The sequence below is a fragment of the Sceloporus occidentalis genome, unplaced genomic scaffold (assembly GCF_023333645.1).
Source record: "Sceloporus occidentalis isolate IW3139 unplaced genomic scaffold, rSceOcc1.0.p SCAF_6, whole genome shotgun sequence".
NCBI lineage: Eukaryota > Metazoa > Chordata > Lepidosauria > Squamata > Phrynosomatidae > Sceloporus > Sceloporus occidentalis.
This window is the reverse complement of record NW_028316986.1, coordinates 6,064,463-6,083,005: the sequence shown is the minus strand read 5'-3', so window position 1 is coordinate 6,083,005 and position 18,543 is coordinate 6,064,463. Positions and strand designations below refer to the sequence as shown.

At 43.2% G+C, this 18,543-nt stretch overlaps 1 protein-coding gene across 1 annotated transcript in view; it reads left to right on the top strand.

Moving 5' to 3' along the window:
- Positions 1–14,062, top strand: part of PINX1 (PIN2 (TERF1) interacting telomerase inhibitor 1) — a 73,367-nt gene extending 59,305 nt beyond the window's left edge. Inside the window, exon 7 of the mRNA XM_089528800.1 lies at positions 13,154–14,062. Coding sequence (XP_089384926.1) covers positions 13,154–13,738 — 585 coding nt within the window. The 3' untranslated portion in view covers positions 13,739–14,062. The remainder of the gene's footprint in view (positions 1–13,153) is intronic.
- Positions 14,063–18,543: the final 4,481 nt, after the last annotated feature.

The following is an 18,543-nucleotide window of genomic DNA, read 5'->3' as shown; positions in this document are numbered from 1 at the left end:
TCCACTACTTTGAGGCAGTCCATTCTACTTTTGAGCAGACCTTAACATCAAGAAGGTCTTCCTATCAAAAGATCATGGGATCTTTTCTCCTGCAATTTGCATTCATTGATTTGTGTCCCAGGCTTTGGAGAAGCAGAAAACTAGCTTGCCCCATCTTCACATGCCATCCCTTCAAATAGTTGAAGATGGCTAGCCAGCATGGTTTGAGCGTTAGACTACAACTCTGGCGATCAGGGTTTAATTCCCCACTTGGCCATAGAAATCCACTGTGTGACCCCAGGCAAATCACACACTCTCAGCCCCAGAAAAACTGCATCATAGGTTCGCCTTAGGATCGTCATAAGTTCACAACAACAAATCATATCGCCTATTACACTTCAAAGTGAATAAACCAAGCTTCCTAAGCCATTCTTCCTAGGTGCTGCCACACTGCAGAATTAGTGCAGTTTGACACTGCCTTAACTGTCAGGGCTCCATCCTATGGAATCCTGGGATTTGCATTTTTCTGTGGCACCGGAGTGCCACAGAGAAGGCCAAATTTCTCACAAAACTACAGACCCAGAATTTGATAGCATTGAACCATGGCACTTAAAGCGGTGTCAAATTGCATTAATTCAGCAGCTTCGGGGCTTTTAAACATCTTGACACATTTTCTCTAGATATGAATCTTGACATTATTATTCTTGAACTGCAGTGCCCAGAACTGGACACAGGATTCCAGGTGAGGTCTGAAGGCAGAGCAACCTCCACCACAGTGTTCACAACAGCAGGTCAGCATGGCTTAAAATGTATATTCTGCCCTGGGATATTTGGGATGCTAGAGAGTGAAACTAAAAGGTCTTGTTATTTGCCTTGGAGATGTTCTTAGCTCCCTGTGCATCCATCCTTCCATTGGGCTGCAAAATCAGGGAGCTACTGTTAAACATTTATGGGGAAATTTTTGATCAGACGGCAGCCTCTCAAGTTTTGTAGCAAGTCCAGCCTGTCCTCCTTCATCTCTGCCTCTGAAACAAGAAAAACCTGTTGCAGCTATTACTCTGAAAGGGAATTGATTTGGCTGCCTTCAGCTGTGTGGTGTGCAATCTATTTTCTTAAAATTTTGTTCCCCCCCCCCCCGAAGAAAGTAAACAGAATATTTGAGGAACGCACTTTCTTTCTTTCTTTCTTTCTTTCTTTCTTTCTTTCTTTCTTCCTTTCTCTCTCTCTCTTTCTCTCTCTCTCGCTCTCTCTCTTTCCTTGTCTCCCAGAATGTTGCAAATGAAGGTTCCTGTAGTTGCCAGTCATTCCCAAATCACTGTGCTTCCCTCATCTCAGAGAGGAACCAAGCCCTTTGCTTGTTGACACAGCTTCCTCCCATAATCTCTGCTGGAATCCTTTTCCGTCTTCAGGGTTTTTCCAGGCGCACGATGGCATCATTTTTTCCAAACAGCTTATCTTGGCAATCTACTTTTACACCCTGTTCTCAGCCCTAGACATAGGATCTGCCTGATCCAAACCTTCAGTGCAGTTGCAGGGATGTGTATGTGTGTCTCTGTGTACGCACTTTGATTTTATTCTTCTTCTTGTAGTTGTTGTGTGCTGTCAAGTCATTTCTAACTTATGGCAACCCTATGGTGACCCTATCATAGGGTTTTCTAGGCAAACTTCTTCAGAAGGAGGGTTACCATTGCCATCCTCTGAGACTGAGAGTGTGTGACTTGTCCAAGGGTCATAGAATCATAGAGTTGGAGGAGACCACAAGGACCATCCAGTCCAACCCCCTGCCATGCAGGAAATCCAAATCAAAGCATCCCCGACAGATGGCTATCCAGCCTCCGTTTGAAGACCTCCAAGGAGGGAGACTCCACTACACTCCAAGGAAGTGTGTTCCATTGTCAAACAGCCCTTACTGTCAGGAAGTTCCTCCTAATGTTGAGGTGGAATCTCTTTTCCTGTAGCTTGCATCCATTGCTCCGGGTCCTAGTCTCTGGAGCAGCAGAAAACAAGCTTGCTCCCTCCTCAATATGACATCCCTTCAAATATTTAAACAGAGCTATCATATCACCTCTTAACCTTCTTTTCTCCAGGCTAAACATCCCCAGCTCCCTAAGGCATTCCTCATAGGGCAAGGTTTCCAGACCCTTCACCATTTTAGTCACCCTCCTTTGGACACGCTCCAGTTTCTCAATGTCCTTTTTGAATGGTGGCGCCCAGAACTGGACACAATATTCCAGGTGGGGCTTGACCAGAGCAGAATATAGTGGCACTATTACTTCCCTTGATCTAGACACTACACTTCTATTGATGCAGCCTAAAATCGCATTGGCCTTGTTAGCTGCCGCATCGCACTGTTGACTCATGTTCAACTTGTGGTCTACTTGGACTCCTAGATCCCTTTCACATGTAGTTTCATTCAGCCAGGTGTCCCCCATCCTATATCTGTGCATTTCATTTTTTCACCCTAAGTGCAGTACCTTATATTTCTCCCTGTTGAAGTTCATTTTGTTAGCTGTGGCCCAGCTTTCTAGTCTATTCAGGTCATTTTGAATTTTGATCCTGTCCTCTGGAGTATTAGCTATTCCTCCTAATTTGGTGTCATCTGCAAATTTGATAAGTATTCCCCCAATTTTTTCTTCCAAGTCATTGATAAAGATGTTGAACAGTACTGGGCCCAGGACAGAGCCCTGTGGAACACAACTGGTTACTTCTCTCCAGGATGAAAAGGTAGCGTTGTTGGGTTCGGCCGGTCAACCAATTACAAATCCACGTAACAGTTGCCTTGTCTAGCCCACATTTTACAAGCTTGTTTGCAAGAATGTCATGGGGAACCCTATCAAAGGCCTTACTGAAATCAAGATATACTATATCCACAGCATTCCCTTCATCTACCAAGCTAGTAATTTTATCAAAGAATCAGTCTTTTCCTATTAGTGATTCACACACACATAAGTCAATTTTTGGACAAGTTATAGAGAGCTATTCTCGTTCCCTTGTACCCATGCAATAACCTCCCATACCATGAAAATGCCAAGCCCCAGAAGAGGCAGCTTCTGCTCCTTCTTACCAGAGGGAAGGGGATGGAGAAGACAGGCAATTTAGGCCATAAAGATTTGACTGGCCTGGGCTGTACAAGGGGGGGGGGATGGATGTATTTCAGCTGAGATTTCACCTCTCCTCTCCCAAGCTGAGACCAGTTGCTTCTCTGTGATCCTTGGTAAGTGACAGCAACATGGCTCCCTCCAGGGTCTCATAGGGGCGACTGCATGCAGCTGACCTTTTCTTTTTTCTATTCTTTTCCTTTTCAACTGTGTGGAATCTCTTTGAGATGTACATCTCAAATAATTGAAAATGGTATTTCAAAATGCAGAGCCATATTCTGAAAACTCAGAGTAGCCTGAGATATGGAAGAGTGACTTCCAGCTAAAGAAGACACTGCTGGACATAACTTAAAAAAACACCAGTGCATTGTAGCAGAGCTGGCATGGTGCAGTGGTTTGAGCATTGGAGTATGACACTGGAGACCATGGTTTAAATCCCTACTCAGCCGTAGAACCCCATTGGGTGGGAAATCTCACTGTCTCAGCCTCAGAGGAAGACCAAGATAAACCCTCTTCTAACAAATCTTGCCAAGAAAATCTCACGATAGGTTTGCTTTGTTGTTGATATATGCCTTCAAGTCGTTTCTGACTTATGGTGACCCTAAGGCGGACCTATCACGTGGTTTTTTGGGGCTGAGAAGATGCGACTCTCCCAAGATTATCCAGCAGATTTCCATGGCTAAGTGTAGAATTGAATCCTGATCATCAGAGTCCTAGTCCTGTGCTCAAACCACTACACTACTTTGCCTCTCACATTTAATGTTGTTGTTGTTAGCTGCCCTCGAGTCGGTTCCGGCTCATGGTGACTCTGTGGATAAACATCTTCAAGAATCCCTATCCTTCACTGTCCTGCCCAGATCCTGCAAGTCCTTCCCCATAAACCTCCTAATTGAATCTATCCATCTGGTTTGTGGCCATCCTCTGTCACATCTGTACATGGTAATTGGGAATACAATGGCCTGAACGATTCTGACTTTTGTGCTCAACTGTATGTCTTTGCTGTTCAGTATCTTTTTCAGTTATTTCATAGCTGTCCTTCCCATTCCTAGTCTTCTTTTTATTTCTTGACTGCAGTCTCCATTCTGGTCAGTGTTTAATCCTAGATATGGGAATTCTTTAACTATTTCAATTTCCTCATTGTCTACATTGAATTTATGTATTTCTTCTGTGGTCATTATTTTTGTTTTCTTTATGTTGAGCATCAGACCTGCCTTTCCACTTTCATCTTTGACCTTCCTTATTAACTGTTCTAATTCCTGAATGTCTTCTACTAATATTATGGTGTTCTTTGCATATCATAGGTTGTTAATGTTGCTTCCTCCTATCTTAACTCTTCCTTTTTCTGTTTCTAATTCTGCTTTCCTTATGATGTTTTCAGCATTTAAGTTAAACAAGTAGGGTGATAGGATGCAGTGTTGCCTGACCCCTTTGCCTATTAGGAACCACTCTGTTTCCCCAAATTCTGTTCTGACGGTGAGTGGGGTATATCTACTGTGTGACCCTTGGTTGAGAGGAAATGATTTACATGTTAATTTTTGTGTTGGTCTATTGGTGAATGGCAAGACCTCAGGGTGTCTATTTAACACCAAGGGTCACACAGTAGATATACCCCACTCGCTTCCATGCCAGCATTCCCTGAAGATGCCAGCTACAGATGCTTGTGAAACGTCAGGAATAAACTCTTCCAGAACACAACCACATAGCCCGAAAAACCCAATTAAAAATATGGATGTCAGCTGTGAAAGTCGTCTACTTTACGGTTGAGTGGATGTTTGCCATTGCCTTATTCTGAAGCTGAGAGAATGTTATTTCCTCAAGGTCACCCAGTAGGTTTTTTATGCTTTAGCGGGAAATCAAAGCTTCATCTCCATAGTCATAATCCTACAGTCAGACCACTGCACCATGCTGGCTCTCATATACATAAATAATTATACTGAATACAATTTAAGAAATAAATTAATAAACACTAGAATTTGCAGAAGTGCCAAAATGTTTATTTAAAAGACTTCAGGAAGGGGGAAAGAACCCCTGGAGGACTGAGTATTCTCAGTAGCCACAGAAGGCTGATTGAGTTGTGGGGAGTAATGCTGCATGGATTACTAATATATTGCCCACATTCAATATGTTAATAATTGAATTTTTCAATTAATAATTGAAGGGCGAATTGTGTAGGGTGAATGGCTGGTTGGCTGGAACAGCACTCACACTGACGCTGCAACATTTTGCTGCGGTTTCCCACTGTCTTGTCAAGCCAAGGCGCCGTTTTTTGAGCTGAAAGACTTAATGTTTGTTGATTGTCCTGTCTGCAGTGAACCAGGTTGAGGAAAAAAGAACAGCAAGTGATCTGAGACTTTTTCAAAGTTTGTTTGGTTACTACTTTAAAAAAAGAAGAAGGAACTTCCATCAGTTAGCTTCAAAGTATGTTTCTTTTTCAGTTTCCAGTCTGATGTCATTCATTTTAGATAAAAATCAGTAGAACATGCCTTCAGTGTGAGAAGCCATTGCCATAAATGCGACAAGCATAATAAATATATATAGTTTTAAAGAATGCCTATGCTGATCTTGCCCAGAGTTCACACTACCACCTATTTTCTTTCTCTTATGGATGTGAACCCCAGATTTTTAGTTTTAGTTTTTACAAATATTAAGTATCTTGTTCTGCAAATCCTAACCTTGCAAGAGGATCATGGAAAAATGTTTATTTCTATTGTTCTTTTTTATTATTGGAAGAAAGTATGCATAATTCAGATGATGTTGTAATTCTGAAATGGTGAACAAGATTTCTTGAACAGTTTTTCTTTGGCTTCAAGAAGCCAAATATTAAGTCCGTTGTAAGTTGAAGTGCCTCCTCCTTCTTCTTTCCGGTCACTCTCTGTTGGAACAGATCCAAAGCCAAAATTTTGAGGGATGATGTCCAAAAATAAAAAAATCCAAGCTCTAAACTCTAAATTTCCAGCTTAAAGACAATCCTAAGGCAATGCGATCATGCAGTTTTCTTGGCAAGATTTGTTTAGAGGGGAGTTGCCATTGCCTGCCTTCAGAGCTGAGAGAGTGTGACTTCCCCAAGGTGGATTTGTATATCCAAGCAGAGTTCGAGCACTTGTCTCTAGATTAGGGTGACTAGGTGTCATATCTGCAATGGAGCACAAGGCACTGCAAAATGTAGGACATTCAAGAATTAGAAGGTTACCAAATAAAATCTAAAAATGCTACTATAAATGTATATTCATGCTTCTTAGTCATGCTCAAAATGGAGGACATTTTGACATTCCTCCTGGACAGAAAGGTTGAAATGTAAGACATCTGGTCACCCTACTTCAGAGTCTCCATATTTCTGAATTCACAGAATACATCTAAACTCCGTGCTGTACTGCTACTGTTTTTAATCACTCAAGCTGTGGAACTGTTCTCGTTCTAGTCATCCGATACTGTTGACACAGAATATTTCAGATAGTGTAAAATAGTATAGTATATATAATATCATAAAATGTAAAGATATTACTTTGAATGCTAAAGTTAGGATTGTCCAAGCCATTCCCCATCAAAATGTATGGATGCGAGAGCTGGACAGGGAAGAAAGTGGATGAGAAGTAAATCAATTCATTTGAGATGTAGTGCTGGAGAAAAGTATTGAGAATACCATATTTAGTTAGAGCACAGACTAATCAATACTTCCTAATTGTCAACCCCGTGTGTCATTAATGTCCACTGTTCCTTACTGCTATTTTAAAAATCTAGCAACCTACATGGGTCACAAGAGGTGGCATCAAAGACGAAAGTCACTGCAGATTTGGTTGCATGGGCAGTCAGCAGCAGGTTTAGAGGTGGCCCTCCATAGCTATTGATGCAAGCATCCATGGCTTGAAAATATGTTTAAAATACAGAAATTCCAAAAAGTAAACTCTTTTTCCTATGCCGTTGTATATAATGGGACTTAAGCATTCACAGATTTTGGCATCCTAGAACCAAATCCCAGCAGATACCGAGAGGCCACTATACTTACTTGGTGTGGGTCACATTATGTTTTTAACCATAAGGATGGATGGATGGATGGATGGATGGATGGATGGATGGATGGATGGAGCAGGCTCCTGCACTTTCCTAAGTCCACCTTTATAAACACGGGAGGACCCTTCTCTCTTGGTCACTCCATGGCATCAAGATAATGCTTCATGCCCAATGCCACCAGTTACAGCAAGCCAATTTAACTTGGCTGTCCTATTTAGAATGGTGGTTTTTGCTTTGGACTGGTTTCACTGGCTTCTTCAGGGAACCCGTCATGCGAGGCCCTTGGGAGCTTTCCTGGCACCAACCCATCCTTTCCAAATGATTAACGGTCCTCCATAAGTGTCCCCGAAACTCAGTGTGTGAGTTTGTTTTGGGCCTGACACTGCCTTTACCTGTCTCCATGCCCCACTGGCTCCCTGTTCAGCAGCCCGTGGTTATTAAAATTCCTACTGATACAGGAGTTGCTGGCCAGCATTCTTGTTTCCAGCGACCAGGGTTTTTCTGAAGTTTACCCGTTCAGGCCTGTGAATGTTGGCTTGATGGTCATTGCAAACCCTGTGTTTTTGTTTAAATCTCCTTCCTCCATATCCCTTTCAGCCATATCCATAATATCTCTCTGGTGGGATTCATAAAGGTAGTTATGAAATACTTTTCCATTTGTGGAAGGATGGAAGACAGCTGCTGATAGGTTACCTACCCACTGAGAGAGTGGTAGTCCTTGGGATAATGAATTTGCTGGGGAATAGAGACATTAATAATTGTGTAAAGTGTGGCATCAAAACACTTTTGCAGCCCCAAGAAAAAGAAAGCGAGAATGACATTAACTTTCAACCCTACTTGCAACCTACATTTTGCAGCACAATTCATACCCCATAACTTCTACTTCTTGAGGCTTTTCTACTAAAGGAAAAGAATTAAAAATTAGAGTTAGCCCAACCAACCCTATTTGTTATTGTTGTTGTGTGCTTTAATGCTTTAACAAAGATTTTAAATGAACCTTTATCCTGATCTCATCATATATCCAAAGTATGGACTTCTTCTTGTTGTGTGTCTTCAGGACATCCCTAAAGCTATCACTTGCTTGCCTAGATCTGTTCAGAGGGGATTTGCTTTCCTCCAAGGCTGAGAGAGTATGACATGTCCATGGTCTCCCAGTGAGTTTCCATGGCTGAGCGGGGATTTGAACCCTGTTTTCCCATAGTCCTAATCCAAATTTGTTGCCCAAGATAGAAACAAGGGAGAGCAGACGAGTGTAGTGGTTTCAGTGTTGGATCAGGATACCAGGGTTTGAATCCCCACTCAGTTTCAGAAATCCACTGGGTGACCTTGGGCAAGTGACACTCTGAGCCTTCAAGAATCAACCTTGCCAAGAAAACCGTGTGACAGATTTGTCTTGGGGTTGCCATAAGTTAGAAAAGCTTGAAGGCATGCAACAACAACAACCCATTACCACATCTTTGTACTCTGAAATACTTAGAAAACATCCCAGAATGTACTTAATAACAAGATTTTCTTTAAAAGACTTGGTATGTAATGGTTTATTCTCCTCTGCAGAAACCCAGGGAGCTTAACAATGCTTCACTTTGTCTGGATCATGATCACCTACTATTCCAAATCAACAGCTTGGCTTGTTTGGGGGGTAGGGGCAGCTGGTGCTGTTTCATTAGAATAAGGTTTGATCTGGGAGATGAAATTTTAAAAATTGAGATGCTGAAAAGTTTGGCAGCAAAGTGACCAAACTGAAAAGCAGGCTCTGTGCACATTGGAGTTGCTCACCCCTGTTATAGAGGAAGTAGAGGAAAGCAGAGAGTCCCAGGCTGCATCTACACTGGAGAATTAATGCAGTTTGACACCATTTTAATCACAATGGCTCAATCCTATGGAATTCTGGAATTTGTAGTTGTGAGAGCTGTTTAACCATTTCTGTCAGAGAAGTCTGGTGCCACAACAAACTACAAATCCTAGGACTCCATAGGATGGAGCCCTGACACTTTAAGCAGTGTTAGACTGTATTAATTCTGCAGTGTGGCAGCAGCCCCAGAGGATTTTTGCCATCAGAGTAGGGGAGGAAATGTCTTGTATCCTCATCAATCTCTGCTCTTACGAGAAGATATACAACATCCTTTCTCAACCTTCTGATGCTTGGGATGATTGTTCCCAAGTATTCCTGGCCATCTCAGCATGCTGACTGGGGCTGATGGGAGGGGAAGTTAAGATAGTTCCCTCCTAATCTAGGAGTCAGGGAGAGATCTTGAGCAAGTCATTCAGTCTTGGCCTCAGAGGCTGAGTAATGGCTGCTCTGAATAAATCTTGCTGAGGAAAGGTCATGACCATCATAATAAGTCAGAGTTGACTTGAAGGTACATAACCACAAAGGTTGTTTAAGCTTTAAAGAATTCTGTGGGTCTGGATTGCCAACAGAACAGCCCTTCCCTTGTCCTGTGTCATTTCCAAACTGTTCCTGATCGGCTTCATTGATACCTCAACCACCGACTTGGGTTCCACCATGAGAAAGTAGAGGAAGCTGCAGAACTGTAGAATTTTTGAGAGGAAAGGAGCAGTATGCCGATTCATTGTAAAACAAGAATTTGTGATCAGCAAAGATCTGGAAGTGAGAGCCAGTGTGGCGTAATAGTTTGAGTGTTGGAGTATGACTATGGAGACCAGGATTCAGTTCTCAATTTTGCCATGAATCCCACTGGGTGACCTTGGGTTAGTCACATGTTTTCAGCCTCAGGGGAAGGCAGTGGCAAACCTCCTCTGAATAAATCTTGCCAAGAAAACCCCATTTTTAGGTTTGCCTTAGGGTCATCACAAGTCAAAAATGATTTGAAGGCACACAAAAACAACCATAACAACAGCAACAAAAGATTTGGAGATTCGAACTATTGTTCTAAAGTGTGCTTTTTAATCCACCCCACTGGCTGTTTCAGCTTGCACCTGAGGTCTTCTGTGCCTCCCTCTTTTGTTACTGCTCAGCCCCCAGCTTTTCCTTCATCCTCTGTTTTCTGACATAATTCAGGAATGGTGAAGGAGGGTGTGTATGCGCATATGCCTTCAAGTCTCCTGTTGATTTATGGCAGCTCCATCAATTTTCTTAGGAATAGGTGGCAGTTCCCACCTCTGAAATACAGCCTACAGCATCTGGTCTTCATTGGTGGTTTCCCATCCAAGTGCTAATCAGAGTTGACCCTGCTCAGCTTTCAAGATCAGACGGGATTTGGTGCCTTTGGGGCATTTAGGGACATTAAAATGTTCCTAAAATGTTTAGGGACATTAAAATGGAGGATGCATGGCTTGGAGCACTAGTTTGGGGGGGGGGGGGCTTGTCGCCTGTTGATTTATGGAGACTCCATGAATCTCACAGGGTTTACTAAAGCAAGGAAGACTCAAAGGTGGTTTTGCCGGTTCCTTCCTCTGAAATACAGCCTACAATAACTGGTCTTTGTTGGTGGGTTTCCATCTTAGCACTAACAGGTCTTGTCCTGTTTCGCTTCCAGGATCAGAAGGATTCTGGTGCCTTCAAGGCATTTGGGGACATTAAAATATTTAGGGACATTGAAATGAAGGCCACATGGCTTGGAGCACTAGTGTTTGTACGTGCACCTTTAAGTCACTTGTTGAATTATGGCAACCCCATGAATTTCACTGTGTTTTCTTAAGCAAGGAATCCTCAGGTGGTTTTGCCAGTTCATTCATCTGAAATACAGCCTACAGCACCTGGTCTTCATTGGCAGTCTCCCATCCAGGTACTAACCAAGGCTGGCCCTGCTTAGCTTCCTAGATCAGATGGCATCTGGTGCCTTTAGGGCATTTAAGCCTTGAAAGAGGGCAGGAGACCCAAATTTTGGAGCTGAGGCGCGGGAGCATGTGTACAATAAGGCAAGAAACAAAGTTTGAGATGGCAGGGAGGACATGATTCTGCTCTAACTGATCCTACAGGCAAATTAAACAGCAGCTGCCTGCAGAATCCCTTATGTATGAACAATAAAACAGAGAGAAAAGAGGCGAGCAGATAACCTCACCAGCTTCCCCCAACATGTTATAAAAAGCCTGAATGGAAATCATAAAAATTGGTGAAGGGGGGGGGGGTCCTTGTATGCATTTTGGAAGAAGCTTTCAAGTGGTTTCTGGCCAGTTCAGAATGTTTTTGTTTACTTATACGGGGCTTACCTGACCTAGTTGTTTCCTTTCCCATGTGCATAGTTTTAGTTTTGGATCAAATGTTTTCCAGAACATGTTGAACTTGTCTTCTTTTTGTGGTGTAGGAACCTCTCCCTATTCTTTCCATGTTATTTCTGCTTCTGATACCAAATATCTGGTCAAAGCAGTTATGCCTAGGAACAGATCGACCTTGTTACCTGAAGTATAGCTGTAGGCCCTTTTCCTGATGATTGGCAGTGTCTCCTGCTGACTGCCTGAAAGCTATGGGGGCATCACACACAAGCAATTCAGGGTGCCCAGGTGGTTGGGCTACAGTACTGCAAGTCCCATGATGCCCTGCGTATTGAACCATGCCTTGTTCCTCTATCACAGTGGTTCCCAACCTGTGGGTCGTGATCCCTTTGGGGGTCAAACAACCCTTTCACAGGGGTCGCCTAAGACCAATGGAAAACACATATTTGAATGTAGTGATGAAAAATAATTGTATGGTTGGGGTTCACCACAATATGAGGAACTGTATTAAAGGGTCGCGGCATTAGGAAGGTTGGGAACCACTGCTCTATCAAATGTGATTTTATCCTTTCTGTGGACCTGTTGATACACTGTTGGGAATGCATTTCATTAAGTCCTGATGGCAACGAGGAGGCCTGCCAGTCGGCTGCCTGGTTAGCAATCCATTGAGGCAGCAGATTCAAGATCTATCTGTACTCCAAGGACCAAGTCTGGTGGAACAAAAATAACTTTGCACTTGAGATTCCATTAGTGTTTCTTGGGGCACTTAAACATCTCTGGGTAAATTCTCCTTAGGAATTTTTGTATTTACAACACTCACGCGTGCACACACCATAATAACTGACCTTTGCAATGTTATTTCAAACCCTGATTTTGGTTGTGTCTCAATACTAGATCCTGTTTATTTGTCTGTCCATTGAAATAAACAGACAGGATTTTGTTTTTTGAAATAGAAGACTGTCCTACAGCAATGGCAAGCCACCTCTAAGCATTCACAGGGTTTTTGTGGGAAGTTTCTTCACAGGGTGGTTGCCATTGCCACCCTCTGAGGCTGAGAGAGTGTGACTACCCAAAGTCTCTGGGTTTCATGGCTGAGCTGGGATTCGAACTCTGATCTCCAGAGTCAAAGTCCAACACTCAAACCTCTGCACCATGCTGGCTAAAGATTTTGACTAACTTTGTACCAGAACAGTTTTTTTTTTCTTTTTCATATTTTATATTTTATTATATCAGTCCTTTATGATTACACTTAATTGAATGAAAAGGTAACAACAGAAGTACAAATGTTATTCAGCAAGGAGAACAAGAGAGAACTACCACAAAACTACTTGTGAGCTCTACTATCAGAAGAAAACAGCTAGTTGTCCTATTTAAATTCATCTGGTAGATAACTAGGACAATAGATCATGCCAAAGGTTACTATGAGTTACAGGAGGAGTGATAAATAATATTGTTGCTATTGGAATATCCAGATAAAATGCCACCAAAGTGTCATTAAACAAGTTGTTTATATGTTCATTTCTATACTTTTTGACTTGGGCAGTGATTCTAGGCTGCATCCATAGGAGTGTAGTATCTAGATCAAGGGACATAACAGGACCAGTCTATTTTGCTTTGGTCAGGCCTCACCTGGAATACTGTGTCCAGTTCTAGGTCCTAACAGTAAGAGCTGATCAACAGTGGAAGATGCTGCCGCGGAGAGTAGCGGAATCTCTTTCTTTGGAAGTTTTTAGAGGATGGATGGCCATCTGTCGGGACGATTATTTAAACTAATTTTATTATATGCCACCATGAGATCTTACAATACAGAGTGCAATCTAAATATTTAAATAAAGAAATAAGCAGTATGATCTGTTCAGTGAGTTGATCTTTACCTCTCTCTTGTTTTGCAGGATGATGTTGCCAATGCAGACCCTTCTGAGGAAGCCTTGAAAGAAGAGGTTGAACCACTTGAGCAAGTGGATGCTGGGAATACTGTGACCAGCACTTTAACTGTACAGGAGTATTTTGCACGGCGCATGGCAAAACTCAAGAAAGCCCAACGTGGGCAAGACCTCAGGTCGGCTGATCCTCCTCCAGCGATGGCTGAAGAGTTGGCATGTTTGGAAACCCAGCGAAAGAAGAGAAAGAAAGAAAAAGAGGTTGGGCCTGAGAATGAGAGCAGAAACGCAAAGACAGTAAGCCCTGTGATTCTTGGTTCAAGTGGGGAAGAAGAGGCTGAACTGGATACCCAGAAGGAGAAGAGAAAGAAGAGGAAAAAATCTAAGCACCTGAGTGTTGTTAGCAGTCTTATTTGCAACAGGTCGCAGCATGCCATCCCAGAGAAAGGGCTCTGTTATGTAGAGACATCTGATGCAGAGGACAGTGACTTAAGAGAACAGCAGTCAAAGAAAAAGAAAAAACACAAAAAGCTAAGAAAAGATAGCGCAGGAGAGGTGGAAAGAGCCAAGCCCAACAAGAAGAAAGGTTCCAGTTAATGCATCTCTGCAGACTTCTCAAACAGAATTAGTCAACCTGCTTTTTGTACAGACATGTTACGGTTGTACACATTAGCCAAGTGTCCAATATAAAGGATGTTTTTGGAAACGGTCATACTCTGCAGTTTGCAACCAATTCCCTCCTCTTAGCACAGTCATCCACTCTTTGCAAGACAATTAAAACTTATACTGTGTCTTATATTGTGCATTCCTTCTCAATTTGCCACTGTCACACCTCTTAGCTTGCAAGTGGTCCCGCATCCCATTTAAACCCTTCATGACAGAACAGGACAGAAATCAAACAGGCCAGTAAATAAAGCAATTGGTAGGAGAACACCAGTGCCTTAAAATCATTTCTGTGTGTTGAATGAAAAGTGATGAAGTAGCCCTTGTGGTCTCTTCCATCTCTACAATTCTATGATCCTAGGTGGAGGTGTTTTTAATTATATTTTTCTTTTAATATTGTAAAGCCACTCTGAGTCCCAATTCTGGGAAAAGAATGGGATACTATTACTACTACTACTACTAATAATAATAATAATTGTGCCCAGGTTAGAGACGGACAAATCTAGGAATTTTTTTGAGATAGTAGGATGGGTCCTACATAAAATATCCTCTCCTCTCTTATCGGGACCTGCTCACAGTAACGGAAAGCAACTTTTTGGACTACAGCTCCCAGAATCCCTAGCTAGCATGGTCAATGGAGGAGTCTGGGAGCTGTAGTCCAAAAAGAATGGGATACAAATACTACTACTACTACTACTACTACAGTACTACTACCGGAATCCCTAGCTAGCATGGTCAGTGGAGGATTCTGGGAGCTGTAGTCCAAAAGTGTAGGAAACGTCCACAGCCACACTTGAATTTATCTGCCAGTGGTAAAAAAAAAACAGCAGCACATCTAGCAGTGGCAATCATCTGGTTCTACAAACCATTCAGATTTCCCACAATCCCCTGGAGCAACATTACACCAAGGAGTTGTGGGATATTAAAATAATAGGATTTATTTATATACCACCCAATCACTGGGAATCCGAGCGGTTTACAACAGAGGGGATAATAGACGGTTCCCTGCCCTCAGGCTTACAATCTAAAAGACAAGACACAAAAGGAGAAGGGAATGGTGAGGGGGGCAGGTGATCAGGTCCAGCAGTTCTTCTCTCCCTCCGAGGCCTGGACCAAGGCAGATGGACCAGAGGGAGGGCTCGTCTTCTTCCAGGCAGGCCTGGTGGAGCTTGCCTGCCTCTCTCTCCCTGGAGATGAAGGATGAAGGGAGGGCTCTTCTTCTTCCAGGAAGGCCTGGAAGAAATGGAGGCTGTACTGCTTGGAGTGTGTGCACGTGTGTGTCTTCAAGTCGCCTGTCAATTTATGGCAACCCTGGTCCAAAGCACATAGAAATAATCCAGTTTAAGACCGCTTTAACAGCCCCGGCTCAATGCTAGGGAATTCTGGAAACTAGTTTTGTGAGACATTTAGCCTTCTCTGTCAGAGAGCTCTGGTGCCACGATAAACTACAATTCCCAGGTTTCCCTAGCACTGAGCAGTTTCAAACCAGTTATTTCTGCAATGTGTTTTGGACCCCTATGAATATTCCTATGCGTTTTCCTTGGTGGTCTCCCATCCAAGTACTAACCAGGGCTGGCCTTGCTTAGCTTCCAATGATCAGATGGGTTCTGATGCCTTTAGAGTATTTAGACCTAGAGCTCTAAGCCAGAAGATTTTTTTTAACGGAGGGGGTAGGTTCTCTAGCAGCTACTGCAGCATGCTAGGTGTTAATGCTGGCCTTGAGATGGTCTAGATCAGTGGTCTTCAAACTGTGCCCTTTAAGAGATTTTGGACTTCAGCTCCCAGAAGCCTCAGCCCTGTTGGCCAATAGTCTGAGATTCTGGGAGTTGAAGTCCAAAATCTCTTAAAGGGCACAGTTTGGGGACCACTGGTCTAGACTAGGCCAGTGGTTCCCAGCCTTTGGTCCTCCAGATGATTTGGATTTCAACTTGACAAGTTGAAGGACCAAAGTTTGGCAACCACTGATCTAGACCAGTGATTCCCCATGTTTTGCCCTCCAGATGTTTTGGACTTTCTTTTCCAGAATCCACGACCGTTGGACAAACTGGCTGTTGCTTCTGGGAGCTGAAGTCCAAAACACCTGGAAGACCAAAGTTTGGAAACTTCTGTTCTAGAACATCTGAGAGCCAAGCATCTAGATCCTCGAACAGTGGCTCTTTCTTAATCTTTGGTCCTGCAGATATTTTGAACTTAATCCTCCAGACGACTGAGCCAGTATGGCCTGTTGTCAGGGATTGTGGGAGTTGAAATCCAAACCAACAGGAGGGCCACCGTGTTTCAGAATTACTGACCTTTACCCTTCAGTTCTGAGATCTGTACGTTTCATTTCACCTCCTTGCAACCTCCCACTGGCATTTTCTCTTAAATATGAAACTTTAGAGCCAGTGCAGAGGTAGTGGTTCTAGTGCTGGATTCTAGGAGACCGGGGTTCGAATCCTTGCTTAGCCATGGAAACCCACTAGGTGAGCTTGGGCAAGTCAAGCTCAGCCTCAAAGGAAGGCAATGGCAAACCCCCTCTAAACAAATCTTGCCAAGAAAACCCTTAAGTTTGCCTTAAAGTTGCCATATGTTGGAAATGACTCCAAGGCTCACAACAGCAATAACTACAAAAGAAACATTAGGTTATAACTTTTAAAGTGTTTTTTCCTGCTGTCATAAGGACTCTAGGGGTGCATCTACACTGTAGAAATAATACAACTTGTTTGTTTATGTAACTCCATCCTAGGGAATCCTGGGATTTGTGTTTTCACAAGGTCTTTAGCCTTCTCTGTTGATATGGCATAGTGGTTTGAGTGTTGGACTATGACTCTGGACACCAGGGTTCGAATCCCTACTCGGCCATAAAACCCACTGGGTCACCTTGGGCAAGTCACACACTCTCAACCTCAGAGGAAGGCAATAGCAATACACTCACAACGAACAAATCTTGCCAGAAAACCTCTATGATAGGTTCACCTTAGAAATGCCAAAAGTCGGAAATGATTTGAGTGCGCACACCCCCACCACACGCCAAAGAGTGCTGGTGCCTCGCAAAGCTACAAATCCCAGGATTCTGTACGAAGGAGCCATGGCAGTTAAAGTGGTATCAAACTGCATTATTTCTACAGTGTAGATGCACTGGTGATGGAAATGATTATACCCCATTACTCCAAAGCGTGCGTGTGTGAACCCCAAAGAAATAATAACGGCAGGGATTTGGGGCTGGGGGCATGCTCCTATTAATCTGTGGTTTGTAATATCTGCATTCCTGACATTTGTGGCACACTTCAAAAGCGCCTGGCCAGGCAGGCGGAGAATTGCTCTCAGCCTTGATGACTCCTTTGTGATGGGTGTTTTTGGTGACGGTGGGTTTCATTCACCTTTGCAGCCTTCTGAAAAATGAACTAAAAGGACTGGAGGCTTATTAAATGAAAGAGAAGGGTGTGTGTGGTTAATTCCTTTTTCCCCCTTTCCCCTGCCCTGTCTGCGCTTTGATCTGGCTGTAGTAACTGCGAAGTTTAACACGCAAAGCGTGGTTATTTGCACAAAGGAAAGTTCCAATCTCGGTGGAAAATCAGGCGCAAGACCGAGAAAGTCAACAGATTAAGAAAAGGATAGGGGTATAATAAACCTGTTTACTGGCTTTGGAAAAAAGATGGGAAGATCATCTGAATTGTAAATCCCTACAGACGCATTGGTACAGGATGCTCTTCTGCTTTGATACATAAACTCTTAGGTTGCATGCCACCTTCTCCCAAGCAGCCAAAATGGCACATTTGCTGTCCTTGGTCTCGAATGTCTTAGGAAGGTTAGGACCCATATGATAGCCCTTGTTTGTAGGGACTGAGATTTGGGAGGTCAAGATTTTAGTCTTCCTTGAGCCATGACTGTGAACCTTCCCGCTTTGCTGCTACAACAACCCTTTAAAGTTGGATACTGCTTCTTGGCAGCAGTGTTGCATGCATGATGTAGCTGCTACACCTGCCTGAAGTATCGGTAAAGGAAAATACATGAAGCTGAGAAGGACCAGATATTGCTGGAGGCCCAGGCTTGAGTGGGCAGCTCACCCTCTTTCTTTCTCTCTCTCAACTGGAACCCAGTTGTGGCTTTCCACTGGCACAAATTAAAAATGGTTGTGCTTTCTTGGAAGGTTGCACCTGTGGGATCCTAGACAAGGTTGCACATTCACTTTGTGACATTCATGTTAAATGGATGGGTAAGTGGTGTCTAGGATGGTGCCACTCAAAATGGTGGTCCATGGACTCACTCTGGTCCTCAAGCCCTTGGTTGCTCATCCTGGCTGAGTTTCCAGGAAAGAAGGGTCCTACTTAGACCTTCTAGGTCTAGCTCTTTTTCACACATATTGCTATCAAGTTAGGAGTCATCGATCTTGTACTCTCAGAGCTAAGCTTACCAAAAAAACACTGCGATAGGTTCTTCATAAGGTTGCCATAAGAGGCCATGCATTCATTGCAGAACTGTTGGGTCTTCAATTTATCCCTATACTGTTGACCCTCCACATTTGCAGCCTTGACTTTTGCAGATCTGATTATTTGCTGCTTTAATATGTTCTCTCTAGGAATCTCCAGGTCCTCCAGTGCAATTCTGCCAGACGTTAACAATAGAGTTGCGCTTGAGAACCTAGACATTCCTAGAGAAAACACTGTTCTAGGCATTTGTAGGTCCTCCAGCATGATTCTGTGATCACCTTCTGACAGATGTTGATCACAGAGGCGCATTACAGACCGCCAAAAAGTACG